General features: G+C 35.4%; 1 protein-coding gene across 4 annotated transcripts in view; it reads right to left on the reverse strand.

Moving 5' to 3' along the window:
* AP3B2 (adaptor related protein complex 3 subunit beta 2) overlaps positions 1 to 13,124 on the reverse strand; it is a 905,004-nt gene that overhangs the window by 361,470 nt on the left and 530,410 nt on the right. For all 4 annotated transcript variants that reach the window (XM_044077817.1, XM_044077816.1, XM_044077814.1 and 1 more), the window contains exons 11-12: positions 436 to 507; positions 124 to 186 (exon numbers count right to left, since the gene is read on the reverse strand). In XM_044077817.1, coding sequence (XP_043933752.1) covers positions 124 to 186; positions 436 to 507 — 135 coding nt within the window. The remainder of the gene's footprint in view (positions 1 to 123; positions 187 to 435; positions 508 to 13,124) is intronic.

The raw sequence follows: 13,124 nt of genomic DNA on the forward strand, positions 1-13,124 counted from the left end.
TCACTTAGCAATACATATTTTAATGCAGTTCCAAGAATATATAAACCAATGGCAGTTACTATAAGGCTTTATACTCTGTACTTTCAAAAATATTAATTTGCAGTACATTACGGTTGGTCTTACCTGGAACTCTCGCAGTATGATAGAAATATTGGTTTCATTTGCCAGATTGGTCAGTACTTCAAGCTGTGGAAAAGAACAAGAAATCATTTGTTTTGTCTGCATTAACTATTTCATAGCTCTCCACACTGAGAGTTATTACCCCTTCATTGCCCCCCCCCCAAGTAAGTGATTACTCTTTTCAAAATGTAATTAATTAAATAAGTAACTTATTTGTATTTAGGCTGTCTGTAATTATTATGATAGCCATTTAATTATGGATGGGGTCTAGATAAAGTAAGAGCTACAAAGAGCTCTGATTTACAAGTAATTTACCTTCAGCACTTTGATTTGAGTTGGGTCAGTTGACCTGATGTAGAAGCTTTTCAGATGTGGCTCAAACATTCCCTAATTAAAAAAAGCATACAGGAACAATATGTTATGCTTTATAATCCATCAAATACATAAAAAAAAAAATAAGAGATGCAAATAATTTTATGCAGAACTGTAAATATATATTTTCTTCACTTCTTGCTTACAGAAAGCCTCAGATTTGCAATGGTATTAAGTTTTCAAACTATGAATCCAGAGACACTTGGACACAGTCCTGACGAAAAGTCCATACTTGAGAAGTATTAAGCTGTGTGGCTACAGCATGAACTTCCTAGAACAAATCAATACCCAACACTATGTCAACTCCTTATCAAAATAGGACAGTCTTCAAGGAGTTAGAGGATAATTTGAGGCCACTGATATTCTGTTTTCGTGGATAGAAAGGAAAGTCAAGCTTATGAATAAATTCTATTAAATCAATGAAAGGACATTTTGAAGTAATACACCATCTATGCAGCAGGTTATAATATTCTAATACAAATGTGTGTGTGTGCGCGCACACACACATTTATATATATATATATATATATATATATATATATATATAATTTATATATATATATATATATATATATATATATATATATATATATATATATATATGAACACATACAGATATATAGATATAATTTAGCACAAGCCACTCCACTGAAGATAAAGTACTTTCACAAAATGCTAAAAACTCAAACAAGTTAGTGCTTTTGTCTTAAACATTTTAACAACTATTCATCTTCAAAGGGTCACTAGTTTTTTATTAGCACCTTTATTGAATAATCATTTAAGACATAGGCAAACATACATTTAGATAAAAGAAAACAAACCATGTTAACATGTTTACAGTTACAAGCATTATACATATATGTTCTTTTACACAGTTACCATCAAATTACCATTACATAAATTGATCAATTCTTGCCTTCCCTTAAACCTCACTCCTCCTCCAAAACATTATTCTGCATGTATTGTTTTTCATTTTTTCTAGGCAATTTGTTTCTTCTCTTTTTTTAAAGATAATTTTTCCAGCTCTTTTATCTCTTTTATAACATTTTATAACATTTAATATTTCAAATACAGTTGGCTTGTACTTTGACTTCCATTTTCTAGTAATTGCTTTTTTTTGGCAGCCAACAGAATTAAACTTAATAAGGCCTTAATTATGTTGAGGCAGTTCAGATCCTGCATCCCAGCACAAAAAAGTCATGGCCTTAGTTATATTCATTTGCTCAGTCAATATTTCAGAGAAAGCACTATGTAGGGAATTTTTAAAATTTGCCAACTTACTACACTCCCAAAATACGTTCCCAGTTACATTTTTCTTCCATATTGCACCTCCAACATTTGTTAACTACCTAAGGAAAAATTCCTTAAAGTCTACTTGGGTATAAAAACACCTATGCAAACACTTTCAAGCAAAGATCATAAACCTTCCAGACTTTGTTACATACTTGGAATCCATATATATTGTCCTCCCATTGTTCTCTTCTAAATTGCTTTTCCAGCCTCTCGTCCCAATCTTTTTCTAACCTCGTTGGATTGATTCATATAGTTATCATGCAATATTTTATTTCCCTAACAATTATCCCTTTTTAGTGGCAGCTTCTGTCCTAGATTTGACTAAAACCCACCACCAGAGCAGGTCTTTCACTTAAGATTCCCCTACCCCTTTCTCTTTACCTAACTCTGATACCAATCCCAGTTTCTAGCCTGTGTTGCAGATGACTTCTTGACCTCTTCTATTTTACTACTTTTTCCTCTCTATTTATTTGCTCCCAATATTTTGGTTCTTATGCCAGTTTTCGCCATCAAATTCTACCCCCCTCTTATTTATTTTGCATATTCCTATTTATAGTCCCTGTTGGTAGGATTGCTTTTTCCTTTCTTTTGTTAGCTTAGTTTGTAGAATACTTTCTGCTACTTTGTGAATATAATATTCTGTACAGTTGCTGTTGTTATTCTCCCTAAGGATCTGCATCCAAAACCTCACTTTCTCCTTATTTCTTCTTTTCCCTGCTTCATCACCATCCATTTCCACTTTGAATTATAGCTTTCGACTATATATATATATATATATATATATATATATATATATATATATATACACGGGTCTCAACTGTGTAGCTTTGAAATATCCCTTCAAATCAAGTAATTCTAAACTAACTTTGGAGGATCAACCTGTCCAACTTGACCCTTGCCTTTTCCCCTCTCAGATAAAATCTCTCAACTCTGTATTAATTGCTTTCCACAACTTATCCTCTGGTTGACAAAAATACACCCGACCTGTATATAAAACTAAACGGACTAAAAACATTTCTACAGCTTGTATCTTGCTATCCACATCAAAAAACAAGATATTTCAGTTTCTCAGTCTTTTTTATTATATTTTGTTTAGTCTCTTTCCACATATCCTTAGCTTCCATAACAGAAGCGTTTTAAACCCATATTCCTAAATACTTTATTTTATCATGTCCCTATAACTATGGGTATTGCTGAACCAATTCATGTGTGAATACATAGTTTACAGCTATAGCCTTAGTTTTGTCTTTGCTAATTTTATATCCAGAAACGACTTGAAACCATTTTAGAAGGTTCCACAATGCTTTTATTAGGTGCAAAATAATATTGCCTGCAAATAAAGCCAACTTTTCTTGATTACCATGTCAATTATTGCCTTGAATTTCTCAGAGTCCCTTATTTTCTTTGCCAATGACTCTAAATGTAATGCAAATAAATGAGAAATAGGACACCCCTGCCTAGCTCCTCTGTTCAGACACAACTTGTCAGAGAGGAACCCTCCAACTTTAATTTTTGTCTCTGATCCCTAATATACCCTCCTAGTTAACCTTATTATTATATCAGGGAATGAAAATGCTTCCAATATTCTTCTCATAAAATCCCATCTTACTCTGTCAAATGATTTCTCTGCATCAATACCTACCAACAACAGCATTTTTCTTACATTCTGCTTCTCTCTGGACCATCATTGTTCTACTACTGGTATCAATGTTTGCCTGCCTTCCATAAAACCACATTGATATATATCTATCAGCTTGGCAACACCTTTGCCATTCTTTTGGTTATTATAGACATAAACACTCTGTAATCATGATTTAAGATGGAAATAGGCCTATATGAACCTGGGTCTGATGGGTCTTTACCATCTTTAGGTATTACAGCCACAAGAAGTTTTCTTCTAGGACGTTGGTGCTTCCCTTCCTTTTTAAATACTGTTAAATAAAACCTTCCAGATCATTAGCACCTTTTCCCTCCTACCTTCCAAACTTCTACAGGAGTACCAGCTACTGATGGCGACTTTCCTGCAGATTGATTATACATCGTTTTTATCTCATCACCTCCTATCTTAACTGTTAGTTATTGAGCATCATCTACCTCTAACCTGGGCATATTTAAGTCTTCCAAAAATATTTACAGTTGTGCTTTTTCCTGATTTCCCTACTTCTCTGTTTTATACAAGTTTTCATAAAATTTCCAAAATGTCTCTAATACCTCTACAGGATCTCTAGTTATTTTCTTGTTATAAGTTCCCTATGTATGACAACAACCCTTTATATTTCTGTTGCATAAGAAGTTGTGACAAAAGTTTTTGTGTTTTGGAGTTATTATAAAAAGCAGTTGCTTAACAGCAATCTTCCTAAACTCATGCATATTATTCAGACAATCCCTTAATTTCTCTTTAGCTATCTGCAATTGTGCCAATTGTTCTGTGAGACCCCCTTACTCTGCAATACTTTAACCTTTGTCAGCAAATGTAAAGAATTCTAATTAATTCTCAACTGTATTTGTTTTTCTTTTATTTCTACCCTATTTTTAAACTCCACTTTCATTTTATTCCACTCACTAGCTATAACTTCTGAAGCAATTTCTATTTTCCCTAATAATTCTTGAATAATTTCCAGTACCCATTCCTTCAGTTTCTCTCTGTTTAGCAGGTAACTGGGGAAGTGACAGTGTCTTATATGTACTTCATTACCCTACATTATTATCCTAGTTGTTATTGGCGTATGATCATAAATAGTTTTTTGGATGTGTGTTGAAGCTTTCAATTAAATGCATGTGTTCCTGTGAAATATTTCTGTCTTGTCTAGCCCAGTTATTGTACCTTGGGGAATGAGGGTCTATATCATATTGTCGCCCTCTTAGGTTGTCGAATGCCTAAATGTTGGCACCTAAACATCGAGAACTTAAAATCATAAATGGCAGTTTTCACACAGGGAAACAAGTCATTTGGCAGTTATATGGATTTTGCCCTGTTTACAATGTAGAGTGATCTTGGAGTTGGTATAGTTAGTTAGGTGAGGTGTGGGGGCAAAGCCCCCCACTTGATTTCTATTTAAAATATTTTTTTTTTACTTTGGTCAATGGCATTGTTTCCCAGTGTGGAAACTGCCGTTCATGATTTTAACTTGTCGACATTTAGGTGTTCGACAACCTAAGCGGCCAACGATTTAATATAAACCCAGAGAATAATATACAAATTTTCTCAGAGCTCCTACTGCCTAATTTACATCTTCTGTACCAAATCTTTTCATAAATGCCTTCAGAAATTGGCCCTCTTTTGTTACATTTTCCCTTCTATATCTCCCAGACACTTCCTTTGCAAATCAAGTTCCAGTCCCCAACTGTAAGTAATATTCCCAGCTGAAAGCTGATTTCTCCCCAAATTTTCTTAAGCTCTATAATAGCAGTTTTAGGTGGAATATAATAATGTACCAGTGTAATCCTCCTCCATTGCCAGTAGCCCCTCCACAAATCTACCATAACTAGCTTTTTTCATATTCTATCACTAATGAAGTTCCTCTAGCAATTAGTACAAGTACTTCCCTTTATTTTGTCGCTTGCATTCTGCTGAATATCCATCTTGAAATCCTTTCTTTAACAAATTCACATGCTCATATCTTTCCAAATGAGTCTCCTGTATTATTGCTATTTGTACTTTGCATTTCTTTATATAACTTAGTACGCTAATCTTTTTGTCTATACCTGTGAGGCCATTTTTGTTCCAAAATAATAGATCTAGTGTAAGCATTAGGATAAGAAGTTATTATTCCTACTTATTTTATATAGCATCTTTTTTAAATGTCTGTTTTCAGCTTTTGTGTTACATGTACCCAATACTGTTTGGCAGATTAATACTTTATACAGACGTTTCTTGACAGCTCCATTTGAAACTCTATCAAATTTTACAAGAATTTATCCTTTTTTTCCTGTTGTTATACTGCAAGGCATATAATTCTTACAACTAAACATTGTTAATTTCTTTAGCACATACAACAATCACTGAAAAGATTCCCCTGCATTTAAAATGCTCCTGACTATACACTATACAAAACTGCTTTACTATACATAACATACAGTTTATATTATGAATTGTTTTATACAAATACTAACAAGAACAAAAATGTATTTACAGTTAATCTTTTTCCCCTTTTAGTATATTTTTAAACATTAAATACATAAACTGGGGGTATATACTTTACAGTCAACCGACAAGTTTAACAGAGTCGACAAAAGTGCTGCCTTCTTCAGCCACTTTTTCTTATAAAGTGATATTTTGCTAATGTGATTTATGCGTTACAGTTACCTATTTATTCACTACTTTCAGTGTCGCTAGTCTTCTTCCTGTTCATCTAAATCTTCCAACACCAGACTGTTGTTCAAGTCCATTGTCCTGATTCTTCTAGTCAGCTCCTGTACTTTTTTGTCTCTCCAGAATTTTCCTTTGGAACTTTCGAAAAGGTTTCAATGGCAAAGTCTCTCTATGAACTTTACTGTCAGAAGACTAAGAAACAGATTCCTCTTATGTTGCTGACTCACTTTTTATTGGATGAACTTTTTTATTTCTTCCTTAGCCTGTTCTGTATCAAACAATGACTTTTATCCTCCAGGAAAATATTCTCTGGAGACAGCTGGATATAGCAGCTTGAATCTAACACCTGCCTCTCAACATTCCCTGACTGCTGGGATAAATGTGATTCTCTTCTGCCTTGTGCACAGTGAGTAATAATTTTCCAAAATACTCTTTTGTCTCCAGTTTTTAACACTTGTCCCTTCTGCCACAGCTTTGGCAGGATCAACCCTTTCTGTTGGTATGATTGCATCTTTACTGATATAAGTCTTGGCTGCTTTCCCTTGGGCACGTTTGGAGCATACACTCAATACGCCTTTTCAGTTAAGAAATCCTGCTGCGGAACAGCAGTCTAGTTGCTTTGTTTGTGCTTTCATAAAATGATTACAATGTGTTCCTTCTAGTTTTTCTGGTATAGCAGAAAATCTCAGGTGTTCTCTATGTGCTCTGTCTTCTAAGGCTACTATTTTTTGAAACAGCTCTTCCTGAGAAGCCTCATACTCAGCCATCTTTTTATTCATTTCAGCCACTGATATTTGCAGTTTTATCAGTTTATCTGAATAGCTAATTAGAAATTCTTCTATTTTTCCAGCCTTTTATTTGAGTTGATATATTTCATCCATGTTTCATTTATTTTAAATACATCTGACTACATTTTATTTTTTTCCTTTTAAATTAATGGGAGCCATCTGTTGAATCAAAGCTAAAGCTTGCGTTGTTTTTGATTAACAGCTGTAGAATCCTTCCCAGATTTTCTTTTAGGTTCTCTGAATTTCTTCTTTGTTGGTCTCCAGGCAATGTACTTACTAGCCAGTAACTGAATTTTATCCCCAAAACAGTTTCAATGGCACTCCTTTTTTCTGAGTTTCTATTTTCACACTGGCAGCCCTGAAGTTAAGCTGCTGATCAGTGTGCAACCATCTTGAAAGTCGACTGATAGGAATATTTTGATAGTACATTAACAAAAAGGCAGGAGGGGGTAATTGAAAGCTTAATATGGAAATATTATTTTTATATTAAAATAAACATTTAAGGAGCAGAAACTCAAGCAGTATTATCAAAGGTACTTACATATAAAATGTACTAAAAGACACACCTTTTTAAAATGCAATCAGATTAGTTTTGTTTAAGGTAGGATATCAATGGACCATTAAAATAATATCAGCACATGTTGAACGGACTGTAGGCAGACAGAATGCAGTAGAACAGTTATGATGAATATAAAGTCTTCTGATACAGAGAGATAGGTTCTAGTTATGGAATTATACAGGAAATTAATTTCTGGAGAGATGGATAAATGGAGTAAAGGACCTTTATACATACTCCGGTATAAGGGTGGTAGTGAACAAGGTGCTTCCAAGAGAGGGAAATCAGGAAGGGGAATGAGGCAGGTTTGCTGACTTGCCCATGTTGGAAAATATGGATTGGGGCAACTAATGGACTTCCAGCAATTGAGTGCCAAAGCCAGAAGTATTGAACAAGTTGGAAATAAATGCAGCATACTGTGTTCTCTAGATGTAATGGTTAAACAATGAAACATAAACAAGGGGCAGTTTATTTTTGTTTAATTTTAATGAAAATGCAACTAAAGCAAGGGTATCTGGAACCAAGAATCCTACTGTTGGAGAAAGGACTTACACAAGTGTGTCAGACATCATGCAAGAACTCAAAAATCAGATGACACAGGCTAAGCATTTCACAAAGAAAAAGACCAGTGGTATGTTAGTTAAAGTTGATAGCAACATTGTATGAGACCATTTACTACAACCATTGGGCTTTCACTGAAATTACTTTAGAAATGTTCAAATCATCTCCACAATTTGTTTAAGTTTCTGTAAAAAGACTCAATGAAATCCCATGGAAATATTTCCTTTTATAGGACCTACCTGTTCTCATTAGACCTCACTATAGGCAATATCTTTCATAACCAGAAGAACCAGTCCTTCACCATCTGACCTCCCCATTACAACTATCACTTTTTTCTGGAGGGGAATCTCCAACCTGGATTCCAATGCAGTCTCTAGAAAAGCCCTTAAAATGATTGGAAGCTACCTGCGCACACCCATAACCAGGCACCACAAAATCATCTACAAACAGATGCAAGCTACATTTCACCCACACTCCCCCTTGCCTTGAACTCTTTAAATACTATCTTTGCTAAGAATTTTATCAGCTGCAGATATAACACTGCTAACCATCAGCACCCTTGCCATAAGCCATTTTTCTATCTTACCATATTATTCACCACTGCATTCATGTGAACTTTAGACCTGCATCAGCTTAACCTGCCTGCAATTACCTGCCATAGATTACTGATCTCCAGAACATGGAACATAATCCCTACACCCAGACTGAAAACCTTAATATTGAAAGAACTACCTCCCAGTATGGTTCTATTCAGCCTATCCAAACTGAAAGCCTTCTTAATATTGAAAATACTACCTTACAGTAAGGTTCTGTACAGCTTCTGCCCAAGTTAAAAAACAAACAAGTGCCCCTCCCTCAATGTGCCACAGAGGTTTGCCATTTTACAGACCCATATTATGAACCCTTCACAAGCTGTGACAGTACCTTTTCTAGCTAGGCTGCCAACATCCTCACAAAAATGTTAAGCTTAAGATTAATAAGGGATCTAGAACTATAGTTTATCAGTTGCTCCTTGCACATTTTCTCTTTTGACAGGACAACTAACCTCCTTCATAGTCTGTGGGAGCCCCCTTGCCCTCCATTGCACAAAAAGATCACTGGCAAGTCTTCTGCTAGCACTGATCCCTAGCAATTTATTTAAATTTTCCATCTGGTTCTGCTGTCTTTCCTCATTCATGACATTTAATTGCATTCCTTACTGCACCTTCTCCTATTACCTTACTTATTAACCTTATCTTGCTCTTCTTAATGCCTTATACCATCCACTTCAGCCCCTTGCACACCTGATCTTGTTTAATGCAGCCTCTGTCAGCACTGTAAAAACACTTCACCTGCAGCTTCTGCACTACAAACTCTTAGCCATCATCTCTTCATAGCTTTAGTCTTGCTTACCTGATTCTTGTCCTTCAGCTTCCAAACTAAAAGTTTTCTACCCCTTTATCTTGTGCAATACAGTTCACCCTGCTTCTCAGTCCTGTTTCAGCCTTCCTGGAAATCTATTCATCAGTTCAGAAATTTAACACATTTATGATTCTCTGTTTCTCTTTCTCTCATGCATTTTCTGATTGCAACCATTTCAGCTTCCACAGGTATGGAAATCATTGAGTACTGAAGGTGCCACATTTTACAATGTGGTTGATATCAATTTTTATTGAGGCCCAGTGCCTTCTAGTGTTTATTTGGGGGAGGGTCTAAGCAAAGGATTCCAAATAGAGTTACTACAGTCTTTTATTACAAGGCAAGTCCTGAAGCCCTTTCTGCACTTTTTCCAATCACACCAGATGTCCTGTGACTAGACTACAGAGCTAGGTACAGTATTCTATATCTGGTCTTACAAGAGCCATATAAAGGCAGAGAGTTCCTTTTCTGGCATTGCTCTTAACCCCAGAGAGGCTCAGCTAGGTAACTTTGTAAGTTTTACAGATGTTAGTAGCTAAACAAAAGGTTATCATCTACATGAATTCCATACTTTGTTTTACTATTTTGTAAACTTGTTGCTGTTGCTGATCAATAGTTTATAGAACTGCTTCTTTTTTTTGCCCGGTGTCGGAATGTTACATTTTTGGCATTAACGGTTATGTAATTTTTACTGCACCAGTCATGTGCAATGTTAAGTGCTCTTTTTAAGTAGGTGGTATAATCAGGGTTAAAGACAATGTTGCAGACATCTACATATTCAGTGACACAGACAAAAGAATCAGTTTTGATAGCTGAGGAAAAAAGACAAAAAGGATTGTCTCCAGGGTAGAGCCTTGAGGAATTCCACTGGTGACTCAGTGGTGAGGATATTTGTTGTTTGTAACCACATAGGTTTTTGCAAGCCTAAAGAAACTCCATTTACATTAAGATCCCAGCATCTATACATGATTATGCCATGGATATAGTGTCAGACTGATGCAAGCTGTATGGACAGACAAATATTCCTCTTGGGCAGCAGTCATACTCCCCTCCACCAAAAAAAAAAAAAAAAAAAAAAAAAACAGAAATTTATGGTTAAGCATAAAAAAATCTGTCTATGAAAAACTGTGTTAGATCATGGAGAAGGATGTTTCCTGCATCTGAATAAGTTTCATTATGGACCTTTGCATCACCTTGTACGATATGCTTGTAAAGCTGATCAGTCTGTAATTATTGGGGTCTGTGTAAGTGCCTCCCTTATGGACAAGGCCTGCAATAGCAAACATCCAGATATAAGGGAAAGTCTTTTAGTACTACCTAGATAATTCAAAAAGTGGCAGTGACTTTAAATTGATTTCTGTCTTGTTTGTATTATATGTCATTAGTGAAACTTCTTGGAGTCTACTTCTCTTCACTTTTGACTAGCCTAAAATTAAAAGCAATTTGTGTTTTGTAGATTTATGAGGATAAAGTCAATTGACTTTGACTAATTTAGAAATGGGGGTGCTGTGCAGATTCAGAGTCAGAGATGTATGTGTGTGTGTGTGTGTGTGTGTGTGTGTGTGTGTGTGTGTCCGGAGGTTAAACGGTGACAATGTCAACCTCCGATATTGTCAAAGTACAAATCTCCCCCCTATCTTGACCCATGCTAATGCTTGTCCCAAAATCGCATTAAATTTGTAATTGGACATTACTGGAATTCAACACTGTCAGTTTTCGTGGACATGGGTCGATGATACGGTCATTCGACTGAGTCTGCTTCAAGATTATGATAGTAAACCTACATATACACACACACACACACACACACACACACATATATATATATATATATATATATATATATATATATAGAAGGCACACTGAGGACGCTGTGAGCGAAACCGGCCACCGGTTTGTGTTGTTGGGCTGTGGTTGTCCAATAAATCACTTTTTACTTCATGCTGACTGTGGAATTTATTTAGCGAGTGCTGGGAATCTTGTGAACTTTATATATATATATATATATATATATATATATATATATATATATAAACACACACACACATATTACATACATATAAATATATATATATATATATATATATATATATATATATATATATATATATATATATATATATATATTTATTATGCACAAAGGCCATCTTGCAAAACTGCAGTTTGAAATAGGTCTGAAACAGAGCTCATAGAACCAACTTGCAAAAATGTAAGGGGCTTATCATTGAAAAATCTGGCAGTTAGGTGGTAGTGTTGGTACCTGTGAGAGTGGTAGCAAATGAAGAATATAAATGAAATGAAATGAAACTCTTGCCATGAGGCAGCGGTAATGCAGAAAAGCACATGCAGCATAGCAAAGCTACAGGCGTAGAATGCCAAGATGGCATTTTCAGGCTGTCAGAACTATAGGGTACATCATAACAATTAACTGTGCACAAGTAAGGAAAAAATATGAATCTGACTTACATGGTTCTCAGATAATCACAGTAAAATATAAACATGAAAACAAATGCATAAATATTGATTACTGGTATAAATAGCGGTGTCTGCTACTCTTCAGAAGTGGTACAATTGACAGAAAGATTTAGGCACAAATTCTGGTGGTAGAGACATGATTCCACCTTAGCAAAATTTCCTGTTTGTACCCAAAACACTAGGAATTAAGTTCAGCAACAAAATAGTTTAAATATTAGCAGAAAGCCAACTTATGAGTGGATACACACTTTTTTTTACCAAATCAAAGTTTGTTTATCTCAGGGTTTTTGCTTCTGCTGAGCCTTGCAATGTGGTAAAAGACTGATTCAGATTTTGAGGAAAAACAATTAACAAAATAAATTTATTTGTAAAAGTACAGTATAAAAATACAAATAATAAGGTCACATAACTAATACCACTGCATTGCCTGTAACTACAGATGCAATAACAAACTTTATCTTTAACTATTCTGCTATCCTGTTTCATGCATTTTTTCCCCTGGTGATGTGTTAGAGCCACGGCATTAAAGAGTGCTATAATACTTGCTTGGATTGACTGAAAATAGACACTAAGGTAGTATCCCCAGGCCTCTGATGCAGTACGGAACACTACCATCCCCAGTGTGACTCCACATATGCCTACACAAAGCAGCTAAAGTGACACTGCAAACCTGTTTTTATCATTAATGTAGTATCCCCAGGCCATTGATGCAGTACGGAACACTACCATCCCTAGTGTGACTCCAAATATGCCTAAACAAAGCAGCTAAAGTGACACTGCAAACTTGTTTTTAACATTAATGTAAGTTTTGCCCTCAAATAGACCTGCCATTTCTCAGTAAGTGTAATGGCTGTAAGAACACCACCTAACTTAACTCCTTATGTCTCTCTGTCCTTTCTCAATTCCTCTTTTGGCACTGGTTAGCAGCTGTCTTACCCCACCAGTGCTCAGACTTCTGGTCACTGTATTGATTCCCTCTCGCCCATAAGCAATCACCTTTTCACCATCTCTGCTTACTTTTTTGCTGTATGTTACAAAGATAGCTAAAATAACTTTCAGCAAATACTTGCGTGCACACTAACTGATTGTTTTTTTCTTAGTCTACTGCGACCGTAACCTGGTCCCTAAAATACCTTCAGTTAGATGATGCTGTCCAGTATTTTAATAATGTATTCCTACACACTCTCATCTCTCTGGCCCCTCATAGAAAAATGCGTATCAAAGCTAAACCAAATCAATGATTAACCAA

The sequence above is a fragment of the Protopterus annectens genome, chromosome 7.part0 (assembly GCF_019279795.1).
Source record: "Protopterus annectens isolate FY-2018-M chromosome 7.part0, PAN1.0, whole genome shotgun sequence".
Classification (NCBI taxonomy): domain Eukaryota; kingdom Metazoa; phylum Chordata; order Ceratodontiformes; family Protopteridae; genus Protopterus; species Protopterus annectens.